General features: G+C 46.3%; 1 protein-coding gene across 2 annotated transcripts; it reads right to left on the bottom strand.

The window, feature by feature from the left end:
- Positions 1 to 2,697: 2,697 nt before the first annotated feature.
- On the bottom strand, positions 2,698 to 24,830 carry metap1 (methionyl aminopeptidase 1). Of its 2 annotated transcripts, none has more exons than XM_080537903.1 (11): positions 24,697 to 24,830; positions 21,560 to 21,611; positions 19,477 to 19,586; positions 18,992 to 19,052; positions 9,869 to 9,960; positions 8,714 to 8,797; positions 6,786 to 6,924; positions 6,368 to 6,499; positions 4,204 to 4,347; positions 4,019 to 4,084; positions 2,698 to 3,777 (listed from the first exon to the last, which is right to left on the bottom strand). In XM_080537903.1, the coding sequence occupies exons 1-11, from the start codon at positions 24,808 to 24,810 to the stop codon at positions 3,611 to 3,613; spliced, it is 1,161 nt and encodes a 386-aa protein (XP_080394029.1). In that variant the 5' UTR covers positions 24,811 to 24,830; the 3' UTR covers positions 2,698 to 3,610. The 2 variants fall into 2 exon arrangements, with proteins under 2 accessions (XP_080394029.1, XP_080394030.1); XM_080537904.1 differs by having other exon boundaries at positions 19,477 to 19,583.
- Between the last annotated feature and the right edge of the window lie 429 nt (positions 24,831 to 25,259).

Here is a 25,259-nt window from a genome sequence, read left to right as displayed (position 1 = left end):
AGATCAGCCCTCAAGATCAGTCCAGTCTAGATCAGTAGTCTAGATCAGTCCAGTCTAGAACAGTCCTCTAGATCAGCCCTCAAGATCAGTCCAGTCTAGATCAGTAGTCTAGATCAGTACAGTCTAGATCAGTCCAGTCTAGATCAGTAGTCTAGATCAGTCCAGTCTAGATCAGCCCTCAAGATCAGTCCAGTCTAGATCAGTAGTCTAGATCAGTCCAGTCTAGATCAGCCCTCAAGATCAGTCCAGTCTAGATCAGTAGTCTAGATCAGTCCAGTCTAGATCAGTCCAGTCTAGATCAGTCCTCTAGATCAGTCCAGTCTAGATCAGTCCTCTAGATCAGTCCAGTCTAGATCAGCCCTCAAGATCAGTCCAGTCTAGATCAGTCCAGTCTAGATCAGTAGTCTAGATCAGTCCAGTCTAGATCAGCCCTCAAGATCAGTCCAGTCTAGATCAGTCCAGTCTAGATCAGTAGTCTAGATCAGTCCAGTCTAGATCAGTCCAGTCTAGATCAGCCCTCAAGATCAGTCCAGTCTAGATCAGTCCAGTCTAGATCAGCCCTCAAGATCAGTCCAGTCTAGATCAGTCCTCTAGATCAGTCCAGTCTAGATCAGTCCTCTAGATCAGTCCTCTAGATCAGTCCAGTCTAGATCAGTCCTCTAGATCAGTCCTCTAGATCAGCCCTCAAGATCAGTCCAGTCTAGATCAGTATTCTAGATCAGTCTAGTCTAGATCAGCCCTCAAGATCAGTCCAGTCTAGATCAGTAGTCTAGACCAGTCCAGATCAGCCCTCAAGATCAGTCCAGTCTAGATCAGTCCAGTCTAGATCAGTAGTCTAGATCAGTCCAGTCTAGATCAGTCCTCAAGATCAGTCCAGTCTAGATCAGTCCAGTCTAGATCAGTAGTCTTGATCAGTCCAGTCTAGATCAGCCCTCAAGATCAGTAGTCTAGATCAGTCCTCTAGATCAGCCCTCAAGATCAGTCCAGTCTAGATCAGTAGTCTAGACCAGTCCAGTCTAGATCAGCCCTCAAGATCAGTCCAGTCTAGATCAGTCCAGTCTAGATCAGTAGTCTAGATCAGTCCAGTCTAGATCAGTCCTCAAGATCAGTCCAGTCTAGATCAGTCCAGTCTAGATCAGTAGTCTAGATCAGTCCAGTCTAGATCAGTCCAGTCTAGATCAGCCCTCAAGATCAGTCCAGTCTAGATCAGCCCTCAAGATCAGTCCAGTCTAGATCAGTCCTCTAGATCAGTCCAGTCTAGATCAGTCCTCTAGATCAGTCCAGTCTAGATCAGTCCTCTAGATCAGTCCAGTCTAGATCAGTCCTCTAGATCAGCCCTCAAGATCAGTCCAGTCTAGATCAGTATTCTAGATCAGTCTAGTCTAGATCAGCCCTCAAGATCAGTCCAGTCTAGATCAGTAGTCTAGATCAGTCCAGTCTAGATCAGTAGTCTAGATCAGTCCAGTCTAGATCAGTCCTCTAGATCAGTCCAGTCTAGATCCGTCCAGTCTAGATCAGTCCAGTCTAGATCAGTCCTCTAGATCAGTCCAGTCTAGATTAGTCCAGTCTAGATCAGTAGTCTAGATCAGTCCAGTCTAGATCAGTAGTCTAGATCAGTCCAGTCTAAATCAGTCCAGCCCAGTTTTTCTCTAGTCATGTGACGGCATGTTTCCATGATTCCCAACATGAGTCTGACCTGTATTCTATACCTGTAGCTGTGTGTCTCCTGAGGCGCTGGAACACCTGGTGGATCTACAGACTCATCAGTGGCTAACAGACCGACGGACAGCAGTGAAACATCTCTACTCAGACGGATGTAAGTCAGGGCTGGGGTCAGTTCAGCAGGGTTCCTACAAGTTTCGACAAGTCAAACTTTGTAGACCTCTTTGAATAGAATTTTTGACCTATTCGCGACACCACATGATAGCTTTTTGTCATCCTCGAAGTGATGAAATTAGGGATTTCACTGCCATACAGACAAAAAAAGTCTGAAGGATAATTAATATAAAATAAATAAGTCCCATAATTACTCAAAAGTAAATGTATTAACATTAACAGTTAACTGTAGAAAGTCACTTCAACGTGAAGAGAACAAAGTGCACAAAAGCTTCCTTGCAGGACAAGCTAATGTCGTTTTTAAAGACCTAGAACCTCACTTTTTAGACCGATTCTGGGAAATATTGTATATTTAAGCCCTTTTTAGGCCTTATAAATCGCATTGCTGGATTTTACACTTCAAGGCTTTTTAAGACCAGCACGGGAACCCTGGTTCAGGGGAGAACACATCCCACAGAATAACAACGGGCAATTATTAACCCAGTTCCATTTTAAATCAAAGTACTGAATTGATCCCAACCCTGAAGGACTGATATGACATCAGTGATCCTCTAGAAGTGAGTGGATGATACCAGTATGTATGGTATACCAGTAAGTATGAATGGATGATACCAGTGAAACTCTTGGGATGTATACCGTCAACCAGACCTGGGTCAAACAGTATTTGAAATACTTTCAAATACTTTGAGCGCTTGCTTTAGCCTGCCTGGAGTGCCAGACGGGCGGGGACTCTTTCCACTGGTTCAATTGCACTTGGTAAACATACGGCACAGATGAGTATTTGAAATGACTTTAAATACGATTTCTACCCATGTCTGCCGTCGACACACGTGCACAAAGTCATCCACACGGAACTACATAACAGCTGCTTTATTACTCCATTCCAGAAGAAATAAAAATGTGGCAGAGAAACTGTGGAAAAAGATCGGACTCCTTGGATGTTGAGATGGAGTGTTGCTCTGCCCAGGCAGACCGCAGCGGTACGATATGGAGGTGAACAGAGATGGACTGAGGACATGAGAGACGTGCCTGGAGATCTCTGGCATGCTTAGTTCTGAACTCACACAGGTTAAGGCTTGACGCGCTACACCAGGGCTGGTCACATATGGAATAAAACTAAGGGCTGCATTCAGTTTGAGCAAAACAATGTGGGCCTTTCAGAGAGAGGGTTTCTGTGTGAAACACACATGCTCTCTGGCCATGGAGAGTAAGCGGTGATGTCAGCTCTATGAATGGGTTTGTATCTTGCAGAGACGCAGCAGTACTCCAGGTTTCCCTGTGCTACACACTTTACCCAGACTGCAGCTGGGCTCCCGTCCCCGGCCACAGTTTGTGAGCCAATAGGAGCGCTGGGTGCCTCACTGTCGATCAGACAACAACAGGAAAGCGGCCCAGGTCAAGGGTCAAACTCAGGTCTGACGCCTCCCCTGTCATTTCATAAATACACTTCTTATTTATTTATTTTTTACCCTTCTGAGGAAACCCCCTTTTTTTTTTTTTTTTCATTTTTTTTTTTTTAAACAGCCTCGATAAAACAATCCACACAGTTAAACTCAGATGTATTCAAGTACTCCGTTAACTCTGGAGAACGACAGTAAATCAGCGGAACAGTTAGAGGCCGTGGCGGGGCCCGGCCTCTGGTGCCTCTCAGGTTAGAGATGTGTGCGTGTGTGTAGATGTGTGCGTGTGTGTAGATCTGTGTGTGTGTCTGTGACACTGGGGAGGCCAGAGAGACAGCGTCCTGTGAAACAGTCCCATGGTCGCCTCCCTCCGTCTACATCTGGGTGAGGAAGTGGGGGCGGCCCTGGTCGTCCAGGCGGCGGGTCAGGATGTCGCAGCCCGTCTCCGTGACCAGCAGGGTGTGCTCGAACTGGGCCGAGCGCTTCCCGTCTCTAGTCACCGCCGTCCAGCCGTCTGGCCAGGTCTCGTCCTGCCAGCCACCTACACACACGCACGCACACACACACAGATCACACGCACACAGACACACGTGCACACACACAACACACGCACGCACGCACACACACACGCACACGCACACAACACACGCACACAGACACACACACACACACAGGCGCACACGCACAAAACAGGAAATTCACATGTATAGTATTATCTGTGACTAGTATTGGTAGGGACTAGTATTATCTGTGCATCTGTGTATGGGTCTGCGTTTCCTTACCTTCACAGATCATGGGCTCGATGGTGAACACATGGCCGGGTTTCATCACTCCGACCGCTTTGTTTTCTACAGGAGGAGGAGAGAAGAGAGACTGTTTAGAGAGGCAGACCCCCGGGGAGATGGTGGGGGTGGTGGGGGGTGGTTGGGGGTGGTGGGGGTGGTTGGGGGTGGTTGGGGGTACTTACTGGCATAGTGTGGCACATTGGGGGCGGTGTGGAACAGCTTGTGGATGCCGTGGCCACAGTAGCTCCTCACCACGGAGAAGCCGTTGGCCTGGGCGTGCTTCTGGATGATGTTGCCCAGCTCTCTGTAGCGCACGCCCGGCTTCACTGCAGACAACACAACAACACGCTGTACTAAAGCACTACACATCTATACACGTAACAACACGCTGTACTAAAGCACTACACATCTATACACGTAACAACACGCTGTACTAAAGCACTACACATCTATACACGTAACAACACGCTCAGATGTACTACAGCACTACACATCTGTACACACTACAAGACTGACATAGCAGCTACATAGAGTCTTATTAAAGGTTGACATAATAGCTACATAGAGTCTTATTAAAGGTTGACATAATAGCTACATAGAGTCTTATTAAAGGTTGACATAATAGCTACATAGAGTCTTATTAAAGGTTGACATAATAGCTACATAGAGTCTTATTAAAGGTTGACATAATAGCTACATAGAGTCTTATTAAAGGTTGACATAATAGCTACATAGAGTCTTATTAAAGGTTGACATAATAGCTACATAGAGTCTTATTAAAGGTTGACATAATAGCTACATAGAGTATTATTAATGGTTGACATAATAGCTACATAGTGTTATTAATGGTTGACATAATAGCTACATAGAGTATTATTAATGGTTGACATAATAGCTACATTGAGTCGTATTAACCCATTTAAACCGGGGGCGCTGTTGCGTTGTTCTACCTTTCAAGCCGGGAAAGCGGATACGTCATTTTGTAGTATTTGTATTTTTTCCACATTCTTCTGGTCTCTTGGCCAATGAAATGCATCAACATATACACGTGGGAGTATCTACAGACGTGTTTTTTTTTTTTCACGATATCTTGGCAACAGCGGAGACGTTTCTGAAGTTAGTTCTGAAGGGAGCGATATTGATGATGAGCTGCAACGTTTGCAGGAAAAGCGCTATACAAATAAAAGTTATTACTATTATTATTATTATTATGACAATGTTAGAACTGATTCGGATGATTTAGAAGGCTTTGAAACGGAATGGAAGACGGACAACTAGCACCGTAATCCTTCAACCGCACCCGGGGGTGAAAATCAATATACCTGCAGACGCAACACCGATGCAGGTATTTGAAAAAATATTTACAGAGGAACTCTGGCGCGTCTCGTCACCGAGACAAACCTTTATAGTGCCCAGACCAGAACCACTCCATCCAGAGCAAAGTGGGCTGACGTTAGTCTGACGGAGATGAAGACTTTTATTGGCCTGTGCATCAGTATGGGGCTTCTTATACTGTCAGTTCGGAGAGACTACTGGTAACAGAAGAAAGATCTCTTCAAGACCAATTTCCCAAAGCACATGTCCCGGGACAGATTTGTCTCTGGAGGTAATAACAATAATAATACTAATTGATTGTGATGATAGTATAATAAGAAATGACTATGTTTATGTCTCCTATTACTTTAGGTGTCTTTGAGTACCCTGAAAAGTGCAATATAAATAACATTTATTATTATTATTATTATTATTATTATTATTATTATAGTAGGCTAATGAGAACTGTTTATATTTCTTCCAATGGTGTATGTGTTACATTGCTTTCATCCAAGGTAACTTACATGAATCTATATCTGGATTTCCAGGTATCTACACCTCCAGGACAACCAGGCAGCTGACATGGATTTTGTGAGGGGACTGCCCTCTGTCCTGCCCTCGGTGCCTGAACTGCCACACTTTCTTTTTATTTCTTTTTATTGAAAATAGTGCTTAAATTATTTTTAATGAAGGTTTGGACTCCATAATAAATAATAAATTCCCATGAAAGCCACTGGTGTAAGCTTTTAAATACTTTTTGAATTTCGTTTCTATCTGGAGGCTGAGAGATATTTTTTTTAGTAGGCGTTGACACTTTTGTTGAATTTCCAGAAAAACGTCAGGTTTTAGGGGGTTATTCTAATTCTCGTTTTAGGCCTTAATGGTTGACATAATAGCTACATAGAGTTGTATTAATGGTTGACATAATAGCTCCATAGAGTCTTATTAAAGGTTCATTAAGTACATTTATGTCATGAGATACGTTACACTGTCATTAATACATTGAGCATCTTTAAAGGTTATATATCTTACCAGAGTCAATGGCTTGCATAAGGCATTCGAAGGTGGTCTGGACAAGTTTTTTCGCCAATTCATCCACCTCACCGACAAAGAAGGTCTCGTTGAGATCACCATGGAAACCGTTGTGATAGACAGTGATGTCCACTGCAATTTAAAGAGAGGGGGGGAGATGTGAGACACAATAGACAATAGAGCACCACAACTGGCTAAAATGCGATGTGGGAAACCAGACTCCTAACCAGGCTAACCAGGCTAGGAGCAAAAGAGGTGTTAGGGTTAACCTAAACACTGCTAACCCTAAGCAGTGTTCAGCAGTCTCTCTGACGGGAATTTAGAGGCGTCTCTTTGATAGACATATTTATGAGAGGGGGCTAACATAAAGACTGACACTAAGGACATTTGTCATTTGTAATAAAGGCGTCTGTGGTACCGTTGAGGATGTCCCCGTCCTGCAGAGGTCTACTGTCTGGGATGCCGTGGCAGATGACTTCGTTGACGGAGGTGCAGCAGGACTTAGGGAAGTTGTAGTAGTTGAGGGGAGAGGGGTAGCAGTTTCTGGCTGTGCAGGCCTGGAGGGAGAGAGAGAGGACAGGAAGAAACACCCACACATCAATAATCAAGACAGACACCTTTTCACCATGAACCCTTTTTTTTTTTTTTTAAGGAAATATTCCAAATGCCATCAAGTCATCCTGCCGGAAAAGACATGGCTGTGAAAGACAAGACTATGAAAGACAAGACTATGAAAGACAAGGCTATGAAAGACAAGGCTATGAAAGACAAGGCTGTGAAAGACAAGGCTGTGAAAGACAAGGCTATGAAAGACAAGGCTGTGAAAGACAAGGATGTGAAAGACAAGACTGTGAAAGACAAGACTATGAAAGACAAGACTATGAAAGACAAGGCTGTGAAAGACAAGGCTGTGAAAGACAAGACTATGAAAGACAAGGCTGTGAAAGACAAGGCTATGAAAGACAAGGCTATGAAAGACAAGGCTATGAAAGACAAGGCTGTGAAAGACAAGACTATGAAAGACAAGGCTGTGAAAGACAAGGCTGTGAAAGACAAGGCTGTGAAAGACAAGGCTATGAAAGACAAGACTATGAAAGACAAGGCTGTGAAAGACAAGGCTGTGAAAGACAAGGCTATGAAAGACAAGACTGTGAAAGACAAGACTATGAAAGACAAGGCTATGAAAGACAAGGCTATGAAAGACAAGGCTGTGAAAGACAAGGCTGTGAAAGACAAGACTATGAAAGACAAGGCTATGAAAGACAAGGCTGTGAAAGACAAGGCTATGAAAGACAAGACTGTGAAAGACAAGACTATGAAAGACAAGGCTGTGAAAGACAAGACTATGAAAGACAAGGCTGTGAAAGACAAGGCTGTGAAAGACAAGGCTGTGAAAGACAAGGCTATGAAAGACAAGACTGTGAAAGACAAGGCTATGAAAGACAAGACTATGAAAGACAAGGCTATGAAAGACAAGGCTATGAAAGACAAGGCTATGAAAGACAAGGCTATGAAAGACAAGGCTGTGAAAGACAAGACTATGAAAGACAAGGCTGTGAAAGACAAGGCTGTGAAAGACAGGAGACCTCATCTGTCTTCTTTTTTGTAAAAAGTAACAAAGTAACACAGGTCCACTTAAGACCGCAGGCCCAGAGTCAGACACGCGTGTTCCTGCAGTAGCAGAGCCCTAACCCTAACCCTAGGCTCAGTAGCAGGGTCAGTAGCAGGGTCAGTAGCAGGGTCAGTAGCAGGGTCAGTAGCAGGGTCAGTAGCAGGGTCAGTAGCAGGGTCAGTAGCAGGGTCAGTAGCAGGGCTCATGTGACTTGAGCTCATTCTACTGAACTCCACGTTCCAGCAGACAGGGTTCTAGATGTGCATGCAGCAGACTGGGGGAACAAGCAACAGGTACAGAAATGTCTCAGAATGAACACCTGAGAGAGAGAGGACAGGGAGGGAGGGAGAACACCTGAGAGAGAGAGGACAGGGAGGGAGGGAGAACACCTGAGAGAGAGAGGACAGGGAGGGAGGGAGGGAGAACACCTGAGAGAGAGAGGACAGGGAGGGAGGGAGGGAGGGAGAACACCTGAGAGAGAGAGGACAGGGAGGGAGGGAGGGAGGGAGAACACCTGAGAGAGAGAGGACAGGGAGGGAGGGAGGGAGGGAGAACACCTGAGAGAGAGAGGACAGGGAGGGAGGGAGGGAGGGAGAACACCTGAGAGAGGGAGAACACCTGAGAGAGGGAGGACAGGGAGGGAGGAAAAGGAAGGAGAGGAGAAGGGAGACAGCGGTGGGGGCTAAGGAGAGACAGAGAGCACAGAAGAGTGAAGACGAGGGGAGTTGGTTTACCAGGTGCACAGTGTGGTCAATCTCCTCAGTGGTCATGCCAGGTTTTACCATCAGGGCAGCGATGTCAAGCACCTCTCGGGCCAACTGGGAAAAGAGAACCCTTGTCAGAACCAACACTCCTCTGACAGAACTACAGGCCCACATGTAGTGCATTCATTTTTACCATGGTTCATTCAGCTAAATATTGATTATCCTTCAATAATTTGTATTTAAAGTGTATGGAAAAATATAAAATGGAATACCATTGGTTCCACAACAACCAATTGGAAAAATGTATTTAAATCTAGACTGGATTATCTAACAACTGCAAAATCTATCCTCTGCTTTAACCAATACTTCCTACAACACTGAGCTGAGACGGCACAAAACCTTACCCTAGACACACTCATGTAAACCTTACTCTAGACACACTCATGTAAACCTTACCCTAGACATCATGTAAACCTTACCCTAGACACACTCATGTAAACCTTACTCTACACACACTCATGTAAACCTTACCCTAGACACATCATGTAAACCTTACCCTAGACACATCATGTAAACCTTACCCTAGACACATCATGTAAACCTTACCCTAGACACATCATGTAAACCTTACCCTAGACACATCATGTAAACCTTACCCTAGACACATCATGTAAACCTTACCCTAGACATCATGTAAACCTTACCCTAGACACATCATGTAAACCTTACCCTAGACATCATGTAAACCTTACCCTAGACACATCATGTAAACCTTACCCTAGACACATCATGTAAACCTTACCCTAGACACATCATGTAAACCTTACCCTAGACATCATGTAAACCTTACCCTAGACACATCATGTAAACCTTACCCTAGACATCATGTAAACCTTACCCTAGACACATCATGTAAACCTTACCCTAGACATCATGTAAACCTTACCCTAGACATCATGTAAACCTTACCCTAGACATCATGTAAACCTTACCCTAGACATCATGTAAACCTTACCCTAGACACACTCATGTAAACCTTACCCTAGACACATCATGTAAACCTTACCCTAGACACATCATGTAAACCTTACCCTAGACATCATGTAAACCTTACCCTAGACACATCATGTAAACCTTACCCTAGACATCATGTAAACCTTACCCTAGACATCATGTAAACCTTACCCTAGACACCACTCTCATGCCTTCAATGTCTTCAGGGGGGAGGATCTTGATCTGTGAAGTGCCCTTCAAAGACTGCTCCGACTCGGACATCCCTTTAGAGAAAAAAGACATGTTAGTCAAACTCTAAGCTTCATTCAAACATCAATATTCCGTCCAGTTTGCCCTGCCAGCAAACTCAAACACGGTCAAAGTCGTTTCCACTTCCTTCAGTCACCCCTGGCGGCCACCGTGATTCAACGTACCGTAGTGTCACAACTAACTACGTAACTACGGTAACCTGTAGGCCAGAACGCTGCCAACCGCCTGGCCTGGTTACAGAGCTCAGAACACAAGCCTGCGTACGACCCTCCGCTGACACATTATTCTTATTTCACAGAAAGAAACAGTGGGGAAAACCACTGCTAATACCATTGATGTACAGTCATGTGAAAACGATAGGACACCCTATGAAAACCCATGTGTTTTTCAACATATTTACACCTATGGACATTTGATCTTCATTGTAACAATATTGAGAGATGGAGGTAATGGGTGCGTTCGTAAATACGCTCTGTATTGTGCCCAATAAATGTTAAGACAGCGTGTGACAACCCCGCACTGCAGCTACACTGACAAGGCAGCTACATTGACAAGGCAGCTACATTGACAAGGCAGCTACATTGACAAGGCAGCTACATTGACAAGGCAGCTACATTGACAAGGCAGCTACACTGACAAGGCAGCTACATTGACAAGGCAGCTACACTGACAAGGCAGCATACATTGACAAGGCAGCTACATTGACAAGGCAGCTACATTGACAAGGCAGCTACATTGACAAGGCAGCTACATCTACATTGACAAGGCAGCTACATTGACAAGGCAGCTACATCTACATTGACAAGGCAGATACATTGACAAGGCAGCAGACATTGACAAGGCAGCTACATTGACATGGCAGCATACATTGACAAGGCAGCAGACATTGACATGGCAGCTACATTGACAAGACAGCTACACTGACAAGGCAGATACACTGACAAGGCAGATACATTGACAAGGCAGCTACACTGACAAGGCAGCTACATTGACAAGGCAGCTACATTGACAAGGCAGCTACATTGACAAGGCAGCTACATTGACAAGGCAGCTACACTGACAAGGCAGCTACATTGACAAGGCAGCTACATTGATAAGGCAGCTACATTGACAAGGCAGCAGACATTGACAAGGCAGTAGACATTGACAAGGCAGCTACATTGACAAGGCAGCAGACATTGACAAGGCAGCTACATTGACAAGGCAGCTACACTGACAAGGCAGCTACACTGACAAGGCAGCTACATTGACAAGGCAGCTACATTGACAAGGCAGCTACATTGACAAGGCAGCTACACTGACAAGGCAGCTACATTGACAAGGCAGCAGACATTGACAAGGCAGCTACATTGACAAGGCAGCTACATTGACAAGGCAGCTACATTGACAAGGCAGCTACATTGACAAGGCAGCTACATTGACAAGGCAGCTACATTGACAAGGCAGCTACATTGACAAGGCAGCTACATTGACAAGGCAGCTACATCTACATTGACAAGGCAGCTACATTGACAAGGCAGCTACATTGACAAGGCAGCTACATTGACAAGGCAGCTACACTGACAAGGCAGCTACATTGACAAGGCAGCAGACATTGACAAGGCAGCTACATTGACAAGGCAGCTACATTGACAAGGCAGCTACATTGACAAGGCAGCTACATTGACAAGGCAGCTACATTGACAAGGCAGCTACATTGACAAGGCAGCTACACTGACAAGGCAGCTACATTGACAAGGCAGCAGACATTGACAAGGCAGCTACATTGACATGGCAGCAGACATTGACAAGGCAGCAGACATTGACAAGGCAGCAGACATTGACAAGGCAGCTACATTGACAAGGCAGCATACATTGACAAGGCAGCATACATTGACAAGGCAGCTACATTGACAAGGCAGCTACATTGACAAGGCAGCTACATTGACAAGGCAGCTACATTGACATGGCAGCATACATTGACAAGGCAGCATACATTGACAAGGCAGCTACATTGACATGGCAGCATACATTGACAAGGCAGCAGACATTGACAAGGCACCTACATTGACAAGGCAGCTACATTGACAAGGCAGCAGACATTGACAAGGCAGCATACATTGACAAGGCAGCTACATTGACAAGGCAGCTACATTGACAAGGCAGCTACATTGACAAGGCAGCTACATTGACAAGGCAGCATACATTGACAAGGCAGCTACATTGACAAGGCAGCTACATTGACAAGGCAGCTACATTGACAAGGCAGCTACATTGACAAGGCAGCTACATCTACATTGACAAGGCAGCTACATTGACATGGCAGCATACATTGACAAGGCAGCTACATCTACATTGACAAGGCAGCTACATTGACAAGGCAGCTACATTGACAAGGCAGCAGACATTGACAAGGCAGCTACATTGACAAGGCAGCTACATTGACAAGGCATCTACATTGACATGGCAGCTACATTGACAAGGCAGCTACATTGACAAGGCATCTACATTGACAAGGCAGCTACATTGACAAGGCAGCAGACATTGACAAGGCAGCTACATTGACAAGGCATCTACATTGACATGGCAGCTACATTGACAAGGCAGCTACATTGACAAGGCAGCTACATTGACATGGCAGCTACAAGGCAGAACACCGGCGATGGTGCTGGTGTTTTGTCGGATGATATTTTGCGTTTCCCTGCTGTTCCTGGCACCTGGCCAGTTTTAGGGGCTTGAAGGAACATCGTGCTGCTGGCTTGACGAACGTGTCAGTTTCTTTCACTACGGACTTAAAATGTCCGCAAGCCAACTTTGCGGTCAAGAAGGTTGGCACTTTGGCGGGCAGTGGAGTTAATAACGCGCACGCAACAGCATTAGAATGTCTGATACAAGCTATGCCGAGCCTCATAGGCAGCGAGAATGAGGTGCGGCATGGCTCGTTAAAACATTTATTACTGCCCCACGGTGGTGTAGCGGTCTAAGCACTAGCCACTAGTGCAAGCTGCCCACCGGGGACTGGGTTCGAATCCCAGCTCGCCAGATCCGGATATGGCTGGGGCACACAGGGAGCGGCATATTGGGCGGCCGCTCTCGAGGGCGGTATAGGAATAGTTCCGGACAAGGATCCGTCGCGCAACAGCGCCCCCGGGGTGCCGGAATAACGGTGCTGGGCTCGAGGAGCCAGTCAGCTAGTCTGCCTGGCGGTCTCCTCTGGGGCTGCCGGCCACGGGGTCGTGCGGCGGATCCCTCGCAATAGGCAGGGGATAATTGGATGCTAGGTTGGGTTCAATTGGCTACCAAATTGGGTGAAAAAGGGGATAAAATCTGAAAAACAATAAAAAATAAATAAAAAAAAACATTTATTACTTTACAACTTAATGAGGAATACATTTTTTTGCGGATATTAATACATATAGATTTATTTATTTTTCTCTTTGTTTTGACTTGTCCGTCGGACAACTGCAGGAGGAAGATCAACATAAAACATAAACCAAACATAAAATGTACTTGTCCCGGACAAGCCTTAATGTCGAGCCCTGTCGGCCTATGCTAGCTTTGAGAAGGATGCTACAACATACAGGACTATGCTAGCTGTGAGGAGGACGCTACAACATACAGGACTATGCTAGCTTTGAGGAGGACGCTACAACATACAGGACTATGCTAGCTTTGAGGAGGACGCTACAACATACAGGACTATGCTAGCTTTGAGAAGGATGCTACAACATACAGGACTATGCTAGCTTTGAGAAGGATGCTACAACATACAGGACTATGCTAGCTTTGAGAAGGATGCTACAACATACAGGACTATGCTAGCTTTGAGGAGCTACAACATACAGGCCTATGCTAGCTTTGAGGAGCTACAACATACAGGACTATGCTAGCTTTGAGGAGCTACAACATACAGGACTATGCTAGCTTTGAGAAGGATGCTACAACATACAGGACTATGCTAGCTTTGAGAAGGATGCTACAACATACAGGACTATGCTAGCTTTGAGGAGGATGCTACAACATACAGGACTATGCTAGCTTTGAGAAGGATGCTACAACATACAGGACTATGCTAGCTTTGAGGAGGATGCTACAACATACAGGACTATGCTAGCTTTGAAAAGGATGCTACAACATACAGGCATATGCTAGCTTTGAGGAGGATGCTACAACATACAGGACTATGCTAGCTTTGAGAAGGATGCTACAACATACAGGACTATGCTAGCTTTGAAAAGGATGCTACAACATACAGGCCTATGCTAGCTTTGAGGAGGATGCTACAACATACAGGACTATGCTAGCTTTGAGGAGGATGCTACAACATACAGGACTATGCTAGCTTTGAGAAGGATGCTACAACATACAGGACTATGCTAGCTTTGAGAAGGATGCTACAACATACAGGACTATGCTAGCTTTGAGAAGGATGCTACAACATACAGGACTATGCTAGCTTTGAAAAGGATGCTACAACATACAGGCCTATGCTAGCTTTGAGAAGGATGCTACAACATACAGGACTATGCTAGCTTTGAGGAGGATGCTACAACATACAGGACTATGCTAGCTTTGAAAAGGATGCTACAACATACAGGCCTATGCTAGCTTTGAGGAGGATGCTACAACATACAGGCCTATGCTAGCTTTGAGGAGGATGCTACAACATACAGGCCTATGCTAGCTTTGAGGAGGACGCTGACAAATGGTGTACAAACGTTGTCGCAGCTGGGTTCATTCCGTCACACTCTGCCCAGGGTTCAACCACCATGGGGACAGATACAACCCTATGGTGTGTGACTTCCCATTGACATATCCTGTGTGGAGTGTGACTCTAGAACATCCAGATCCATTTTCCTCTCCCAGAGGAGAAGCCCAGGGCCCAGCAGCATACAGCCTACCTGTGGTATTGTATCACATCCCAACACCCCCCTCCCCCCTCCCCCCTCTCCCCACAAGAGCTATGGACACAAACTACAGCATAGAAATTGACATCATATTCAGCGTAGCATAGAAACATCACTTAGCATGGACCACAAACACATGAGTACATTTTTAACCATTAAGCACAAACCACATGACTACGATACGACAAGACTACAGTTAAATACAGACCACACCTCCGACGCAACAGCAAGAAGATGAATGAACAAAACAAAACAAGGAAATAAGAAAACGTGCATGCAAAACACACGTATGGTGGCCATGCTTCCATCTCTGCACCTGGGGGGCCGTTTGAGACAGAGGAACACAACAAAACCAGTTGAATCAACGAGAGGAGGACAAGTGTGCGTTTGTGCTGCACGGATGGCACCCAGACACCTGGGCGTGACATGGGGGAGGAGGAGAGGGGCTGGGGGGAGGGTGGTGGGGACGTACCTGCCATAAGACCCACTTCTGCTGCTGAAGTGACGAGTAGAAAAGAGCTTCAGAAACAGCCCACACACACACACACACACACACACATACACACACATACACACACATACACACACATACACAGCCCACACACACACACACACACACATACACAGCCCACACACACACACACACAGGGTTGGGCGGTATCCAATTGTTGATACCGTTAAACCGTCCCAAAATGTAACCGCGGTATATGGTATTACCCTGGGATTTAAAATCCCATCACACTAGGGCTGCAACGATTAGTCTACATAATCGACGACGTCGATCATAAAAACTCGTCGACGTGGAATTTTAGTGTCGACTAATCGTATAAAAAAAATAAAAACAAACTTTTTTTTATTTTATTTATTTTTTTACGTTGATATTTGCACTTTCATTTGTATTATTTAATTTATTTATTATTTATTTTGTTTCATTGAAACAGAGATTGATTATTGTATGTATTAAATGTTTTGGAAGGTCCAAATTCAAATATTTCATGAGTCATTATTTGAATTTGCAATGGGAACGTATGTTAAGCCAGAGAGACTGGACAACAGGGTGACATTCACAGGTGTGCAGACTTGAGATGGTGAGGTACAACATGCACTGGAGCCCGCGGCCACTGCCGCGGCCACACGACTAATCGAAAAAATAATCGACAGATTAGTCGACTACCAAAATAATCGTTAGTTAGCCCTACATCACACCACTATCACACCACTTTCACTATCACACCACTTTCACTATCACACCACTATCACACCACTATCACTATTCAGATAACTGGACTCAGATAACTGGACTCAGATAACTGGACTCAGATAGCTGGACTCAGATAACTGGACTCAGATAACTGGACTCAGATAACTGGACTCAGATAACTGGACTCAGATAACTGGACTCAGATAACTGGACTCAGATAACTGGACTCAGATAACTGGACTCAGATAACTGGACTCAGATAACTGGACTCAGATAACTGGACTCAGATAACTGGACTCAGATAACTGGACTCAGATAACTGGACTCAGATAACTGGACTCAGATAACTGGACTCAGATAGCTGGACTCAGATAGCTGGACTCAGATAGCTGGACTCAGATAGCTGGACACAGATAACTGGACTCAGATAACTGGACTCAGATAACTGGACTCAGATAACTGGACTCAGATAACTGGACTCAGATAACTGGACTCAGATAACTGGACTCAGATAACTGGACTCAGATAGCTGGACTCAGATAACTGGACTCAGATAACTGGACTCAGATAACTGGACTCAGATAACTGGACTCAGATAACTGGACTCAGATAACTGGACTCAGATAGCTGGACTCAGATAACTGGACTCAGATAACTGGACTCAGATAACTGGACTCAGATAACTGGACTCAGATAGCTGGACTCAGATAACTGGACTCAGATAACTGGACTCAGATAACTGGACTCAGATAACTGGACTCAGATAACTGGACTCAGATAGCTGGACTCAGATAACTGGACTCAGATAACACCACTATCACATCACTATCACACCACTATCACTATCACACCACTATCACACCACTATATGTATATTATTATTATTATATAGATAGGTTTTTTAGGACGGTATTGACTCTTGCTATTTTCAAATACCGCGATATTACCACCCAACCCTAACACACACACACACACACACACACACACACAGACAGACAGACAGAATGACTGAGGTACAGCCCAGAGCAGCGAGAGGTAGAGGTTCTGTCAGAGGACTGGACCTCAGGTGGTCTAAGCAGCAGGTCAACATGGAGAGATCAGAAAAGGAAGGGGCCATTTCCATTAACTCCTTCAGTTTCGGACTTGCATTAAAACAACTATTTTCCATGAGGTGTTTTGGATTCATGGGTTGCAAATTCAATACATATCCGAAATTGAGAGATGTAAAAGTGGGGCTTGACTCAAACTTTGAAAAAAACTAAAACTAAACAAAAAAGCACTAAAGGGTTCAGCAGCAGACAGACGACTACTCTCTACATCTACATCTACTCTCTACATCTGGAAAAACAAACAAACATGTTCTCCAACTCCTTTGAACAAACAAACAAATGGAAGGTAGAATCCACTAGACTACTGCCTCACTAGTGGCCACCTAACACAAGGTTCACACACTGTAGACTCCGGACGGCAGGGAGAGAGCTGATGTCACTGTCCTCCACGGGACAATCGCAGCTCTGTGCAGGTTTGTCAGCCGTAGATGACTCATGATGTGCAGCAGCGAGGGAAATTCGTAAGTGGGGAAAAAATGTTTTCAAAACTGCAATTGAAAATATTTCTAGAAAAAAAGCTGCATAGTATTGGAGGTAAAAACTGCCAAAATCCAAAAGAGAGCAGAAAGGGCAAACGCATTGTAACTTACAAGCCCGCTGTCTCATCTGGTCACGAGGGCATTATTAATTATTCATGGGATAGAAAACAAGGAGGATTGTTATTATGATTATTATCAGCTAAGCGAACTGCAGGGTGGCGCGGGGTCGGGGTGACTCTGACGTGACAGAACGCGGGGTTGTGCAGTCAGTCAGCAACCCCAACGTTTTCAACCAGATTCAGAACTCATTCGCTCGCAGACATTTGTCTATGGCTATCGATGCTCGAATGGTTGCCTAGCGACACGATGGTGTTTGGTTCGTTTGGGTCTCGGGAGGAGAATGTTGGACGCCCTCTTTGCCGTCCAGAGAGACCTGACTATGAATCCACAGTGAGAGCCTTGGTGCGCTAGCTATACTGCTAGCTACACTGCTAGCTATACTGCTGTACTCACGCTCCGGCTCGGCCGCTTGGTAGAGAAACACACAGGTGATTAGGCTAGGACATCACAGGTGATTAGGCTAGGACGTCACAGGTGATTAGGCTAGGACGTCACAGGGCATGGCGTTGTGGGTCTGCTGTCTGACAGACACATCCTGTAAGCAGGTGAAAGGTGGGCTGACGCTAACCTGGTCTAACTGACGGAACACGAGGTGACGTCATCTCCCTCACCCCCCCTGGGGCTCCGCTGGGAGGAAGACACGATAAGAGCAGACATCGTAACCATGGCTGCCTGCCGGGTGTGGGTCTGCAGTTACCGTGAGGATACTCGTCATAGAGGGTTACCATGGTTACCATGGTGATGTGATGATAACGGATGACGGGCTTCTAGTGGAATCTCCGGCCGGGGGCAACGAGCAGGACAGGAGGAGGAGGGACGTCTGAGGCGTCAACACCAGACACGCCTCTGAGGCCTTAACACCAGACACGCCTCTGAGGCCTTAACACCAGACACGCCTCTGAGGCCTTAACACCAGACACGCCTCTGAGGCCTTAACACCAGACACGCCTCTGAGGCCTTAACACCAGACACGCCTCTGAGGCCTTAACACCAGACACGCCTCTGAGGCCTTAACACCAGACACGCCTCTGAGGCCTTAACACCAGACACGCCTCTGAGGCCTTAACACCAGACACGCCTCTGAGGCGTCAACACCAGCGCTCTGGGTCAGCTACTGACCATGGGGGGGGGGGCTCCAACTCTACGTGTAGAAAAGAGAATGAGAAGTGTATATTTCTAACCGAGGTTTCTATCTAAGCTGCTTTTAGACTGAGTCCGTGGTCAGTATGAGGTGCTGGGGAGTGGGTTACCTAGTGGATGGTCAGCATAGTCAGGCCTCTGGATGTCCCCGGGGACAGGCCGCATGGGCGTCTACAGGGAGGGACAGGAGAGACGGGTCACAGGGAGCACACAGAGGGGGACCAACACAACGACAAATTACACAAGAAAAAGTATTAGGACCCGTTAAGAAGCTGAAACATGATCCAGCCTTGTTGTTTGTAGAATCTTGTTTTTTTCTACCACTTCCTACCGCCCTGATCACGTGACGTTGACATTCAATTTAAACGATTTTGAAGAAAACAATTATCGTTACGTTTCACAATTTAATTACTAATAATCTTTTTTCAAATATATAATAATAATAATAATAATAATAATAATAATAAAAAGATGGGATGGTGATTAAGAGCAAATATTAGCATTATCCCATTGTAGTGAGCTAGTGTGGTTGTAGTACATCTAGTAGAACGAGTGTGGTTGTAGTACATCTAGGGTTAGGGTTAGGGTGTCTTACAAGCGGGTAGTGGGGGCGTAGCTTGCCAGTGTAGCGGTAGCCGGGCCACGGGTCTGTGTTGGTGTCGTCATCACAACAGTTCTTGGCCTCGTCGGGGGTCTTGTCATCTTCTGAGAAAACAGAATGCAGTTGTCATCAGAGCCCAGTGGCCCTGGCTATCCAGGATCAGATCTGTCTGGCTGGTGTTGAGTCGTATAGGGTTAGGGTTAGAGAACAGCCAGCTCCACCTGATCCTGGAGAGCAACAAAAGAATTGGAATGATTCTGATCCAGATTAAAAGTTGATGACCTGATCTGACACGAATGTGTGAGCTCGCAGTAACGTGCTCACACATACACTGTACTCTAAAGGGCCTGTGCCTTATCCAAGTGGCTGCCAATCCAGTACACAACACTGATATACACAACACTGACCTAAACAAAGTGGATTTTTCCATTTTATGTTACCTTATGCAGGGCTTGACATTACGCTTTTTCCGATACTTGTCCTTGAAAAAAAACATCACACCCTGAACATTGTTTTCAGTGAGTATTGTTGTGTGTAATGGATCCTCTGTAGTGTTTGCATTGAGTTGTGATACAGTACAGTATTGTACATGTTACGGTACATGTGGGAATACGGTAAATTTTAATTTATTGAACAATCATGAAAGGCAGGCTGCCATATTCTGACCCCCTCCCTCAAAATGCTCCCTGTTCCAACTACAAACATGTGCTTTCTAGCAGTGGTGTAGGTGTCTGAAGTGGGTAGTCTATATTATAAAAGCAAACATTCTGAAATTGTTCGGTTTTTACATCAGTGGTGGATAAGAAGTGCAGTGAGCAAAACATGTAGGTTAACCACAATACATGTGAGGGGGGATAAATAATATAATACATAAACATAATACTTATAGGGCCAGTTTCACAGACAAGGCTTAAGCCTAATCCTGGACTAAAAAGCATCTTCAATGGAGATTTTACATTGAAAGTGTGATTTAGTCCAGGACTAGGCTTAAGCCTTGTCTGTGAAACCGGCCCATAAACTATTATGTATTCTAAGTGCTCTCGTAGTGTATTATCGTATTTGCTGAGTGGTAGAAACTGTATAAACACTCATCTTGTCGAAAGAACAGCGCAGATCACCGGCCAATCAGATAGCGCCTTATAATCAGCTAATGAATATTACGAGTTACGAATCGAGACGGCAAAACAGGGAAATGTTTGTCTCAAAAATACATATACGTAAATCCAAGCAGAGCAAAACACGGTTCACAAAACACGGTTCACGAATGGAGAGATATTTGCGGGTCGATAGCAAAACACGCTTGCGTGGATCTGTTCATGTGGAGGTTAGAGGGAGAAGGGTGGAGGTTAGAGGGAGAAGGGTGGATCTGTTCATGCATGCGGGAATTCTTTTTACGACACACGACTCGAGAGATGTGTGCGGATGGATAGCAAAACACGGTTGCGGGTAGCAAAACACGGTTGCGTATTATACTTTCGTACGTGTGTATTTATGATATAAATCTATCTCCATATGCTTTAGAGTAAAACAAAGCACGCAACTGTCACGTCTATCTTTTCATGACAACTCTACATTGTGATTTACAAGAGATATTAACTAATATTAAGTAATATTATTACTTGGTTACATTTTGCAATTGATCCGCGGTATACATGCCTGCCGAACCGTGGGGGGGCGATCCGTACGGATCACGTTACACCCCTAATTTTGAGCCATGAAATATCATAGAGTCTCTGATTTGCATAGGAATCAGTTACTCATTGTGTGGGGATCAGGTTGTTTTTTCCATTTTAAATTGAGTCGATAACACAACAAAATGTGGAAAAAGGGATCGGAATACTTTTCGAAGCCACTGTATAGCCTTTATGGAAAAATCTCCAAACTGAAAGGTGTAAAGCCTAGGCATTTAGCAGACGGCTTGATCCAAAACGACTTAGAACAAACGGTTTATGTCTGACACAATGAATGACACAACTGTTGGACGTGATTGGTTAGATACTGTAAACGGTGTTATCCAGAATGGACCACTATGTTAGGAAAAGGGATTGGTATGTGTAGATATTGCTGGGATACATACTTGCTTTTTTATGCAGCAGCTTGTGAGTGACCCAGCTCCCTTTGAAGCACTCCTGAGAAAAGGGAAACACAACACAGAACACACATGAGACTCACAACACAAGGCCACATCTCCATCTCTCACTAGCCTCCGTCCTACTACCATCTCTCACTAGCCTCAGTCCTACTACCTTCTCTCACTAGCCTCAGTCCTACTACCATCTCTCACTAGCCTCAGTCCTACTACCACACCGTCTAGTCGAGTCAGTGCGCGCTAGCTCTGTTTCTTTTTTCACAGTGTTTTACATGCTTGAGAGGCTGTATAAGGCTGTGAATACCGTGCCTATAGACAGGCCACTATCTGATCCTAGTTGATGTGCATCGAAGACCATGTGTATCAACGTGGTTTCATGAGACTTATCAAAAATAAGCTGGACCTTCCTTTAGCGAGGTTGATGGAATACCCCCCAGGTGCTTTTATAGCCTAACCCCGCCCCCCTGATTGCTTTAGGCCTCACAACAACACATACATGTTGGTCCAGAAGCCACAGCCTGCCAGTCAGCCGAACTGACACATCAGTGTTACTAATCGCTCACAGATCTCCAGCCCTGCAGGAGTCAGACAGACGTGAATGTCACATGATGCATTGATAATTTCACATAAAACTAATTTTCCTTCAAAACCAAATGAACTATGTTGGTCCACGGTGCTGGACTAACAGCACGGCTGCTTGGCTATGGGTTGGGTGACCACTAGAATGGTCATAGAGCAGTGGAGTAAAAATATCCCAGACTGCACCTGGTCTTGTGACTCTAGTTGTAGAGGCTTGGCTCTGACATACTTACATACTAACCCTAACCCAGCATGGAAGCAGACCGGCCCACTTCCCAAACCTCTGCTCCTGTTAAGACTGTCATACAGCAGTCTCACCCCAAGTCTTTTCTCAAATATATATATATATATGTTACAGTACATGTGGGAATACGGTACATGGGGAAAACTAGGGTTAGGGTTAGGTGCTAGGGTGCTACGGTTAAGGTTAGGGGTAGGGTTAGGGGTAGGGATGGGGATAGGATTAGGGTTAGACATGCCAGCATGTACCAAATCGACGTAGCACCTAACCCTAACCCTAGTTTTCCCACATGTAGGCTACCGTATTCCCACATGTACCGTAACATATATATATAGTCTAGATGTCAGCCTACCTTTGATATGGTCCTAAATTAACATAATTTTGCACAACAGAGCCTCAGATGTCCATCTAGATTTACTTTCTGGATCCATCAGTAGACTATTCCAGGAATAGTGACAATTCTCCACTCCAGGCTTTAGGGTTAGGGCTAAGTCTGTCCAGTCCAGGCTTTAGGGTTAGGGCTAGGTCTGTCAGTCCAGGGTTAGGGTTAGGGCTAGGTCTGTCAGTCCAGGCTTTAGGGTTAGGGCTAGGTCTGTCCTCTCCAGGCTTTAGGGTTAGGGCTAAGTCTGTCCTCTCCAGGGTGAGGGTTTGGGCTAGGTCTGTCAGTCCAGGCTTTAGGGTTAGGGCTAGGTCTGTCAGTCCAGGGTTAGGGTTAGGGCTAGGTCTGTCAGTCCAGGCTTTAGGGTTAGGGCTAGGTCTGTCAGTCCAGGGTTAGGGTTAGGGCTAGGTCTGTCAGTCCAGGCTTTAGGGTTAGGGCTAGGTCTGTCAGTCCAGGCTTTAGGGTTAGGGCTAGGTCTGTCAGTCCAGGGTTAGGGTTAGGGCTAGGTCTGTCAGTCCAGGGCTAGGGTTAGGGCTAGGTCTGTCCAGTCCAGGCTTTAGGGTTAGGGCTAGGTCTGTCAGTCCAGGCTTTAGGGCTAGGTCTAGGTCTGTCAGTCCAGGCTTTAGGGTTAGGGCTAGGTCTGTCAGTCCAGGCTTTAGGGTTAGGGCTAGGTCTGTCCTCTCCAGGCTTTAGGGTTAGGGCTAGGTCTGTCCAGTCCAGGCTTTAGGGTTAGGGCTAGGTCTGTCAGTCCAGGGTTTAGGGTTAGGGCTAGGTCTGTCAGTCCAGGGTTAGGGTTAGGGCTAGGTCTGTCCTCTCCAGGCTTTAGGGTTAGGGCTAGGTCTGTCCAGTCCAGGCTTTAGGGTTAGGGCTAGGTCTGTCAGTCCAGGCTTTAGGGTTAGGGCTAGGTCTGTCAGTCCAGGCTTTAGGGTTAGGGCTAGGTCTGTCAGTCCAGGGTTAGGGTTAGGGCTAGGTCTGTCCAGTCCAGGCTTTAGGGTTAGGGCTAGGTCTGTCAGTCCAGGGTTAGGGTTAGGGCTAAGTCTGTCCTCTCCAGGGTTAGGGTTAGGGCTAGGTCTGTCAGTCCAGGCTTTAGGGTTAGGGCTAGGTCTGTCAGTCCAGGGTTAGGGTTAGGGCTAGGTCTGTCAGTCCAGGGTTAGGGTTAGGGCTAGGTCTGTCAGTCCAGGGTTAGGGTTAGGGCTAGGTCTGTCAGTCCAGGCTTTAGGGTTAGGGCTAGGTCTGTCAGTCCAGGGTTTAGGGTTAGGTCTAGGTGAATGTCATCCACACATGCAGCTAGTGGACCCAGAGAGAACATGTATTATGGTAACTAGCTGTGTCAAGTTCTCCTGGTTAGCAGCATGTCCATTCATTCATCCATGCATCATGCCTGTCAGCTAGCAGCTAGCAGCCCAGCCAGGCTTTAGGGTTAGGGCTAGGTCTGTCAGCTAGCAGCCCAGCCAGGCCATGCAGAGGTCTGTCTCCATGCTGCCCACCTCCCTGCTGCTGGGTCAGGCTACATCAGTCACACACGGTGGCCAGACAACTCCACATCTAGGGGTATTAAACACACCCAGATGACCAGTCCCCAGCCCCATGCTGCCCGGGGTGGTGACATGTGGAGGTGGCCAGCCCAGCACGGTGCCTCTGCGGCGGCTAGCTGTTAGCACACCACCACCGGGACTCCCACCTCTCTGCCACACGTTCATAAAACACACACGACACCACGACAGCTCGACCAGACAGACTGACCGCCGTGGCCCGGGTGGGCAGGGGGTGTCTGGGGGGTGTGGATGCGGGTGGGATAGAGAGATGTCTATATGAGACCCTGCTAGCCTGCTAGCCTGCCTGCTACCTCGTGATGCCGCACAGGGCCGCCGCTCCTCCCGGGCGGACAGACAGACAGAACCAGGGTTAGAGAAGCAGACATCCTACCTGGGAGCAGAAGTACGAGCCTGGGATCGCCAGCTTGATGCAGGTCGGACATTGGAGTTTGGCCTCGCTGCTACAGCCTTCTGTCTCACACTCCCGAGCCTCGATAGCCGCCATGCCTTCAGTGTCTGTCTGTCTGGGAGAGACGAGGGGAGTGTCTGGTAGAGGTGGAGACTAGGGGAGTGTCTGGTAGAGGTGGAGACTAGAGGAGTGTCTGGTGTCTGGTAGAGGTGGAGACTAGGGGAGTGTCTGGTAGAGGTGGAGACTAGGGGAGTGTCTGGTGTCTGGTAGAGGTGGAGACTAGGGGAGTGTCTGGTGTCTGGTAGAGGTGGAGACTAGGGGAGTGTCTGGTGTCTGGTAGAGGTGGAGACTAGGGGAGTGTCTGGTGTCTGGTAGAGGTGGAGACTAGGGGAGTGTCTGGTGTCTGGTAGAGGTGGAGACTAGGGGAGTGTCTGGTGTCTGGTAGAGGTGGAGACTAGGGGAGTGTCTGGTGTCTGGTAGAGGTGGAGACTAGGGGAGTGTCTGGTGTCTGGTAGAGGTGGAGACTAGGGGAGTGTCTGGTGTCT

This window comes from Nansenia antarctica (assembly GCF_963989245.1).
Source record: "Nansenia antarctica genome assembly, chromosome: 8".
Lineage (NCBI taxonomy): Eukaryota > Metazoa > Chordata > Actinopteri > Argentiniformes > Microstomatidae > Nansenia > Nansenia antarctica.
The sequence above is the reverse complement of the archived record's forward strand: the minus strand, read 5'-3'. Positions and strand labels throughout refer to the sequence as shown.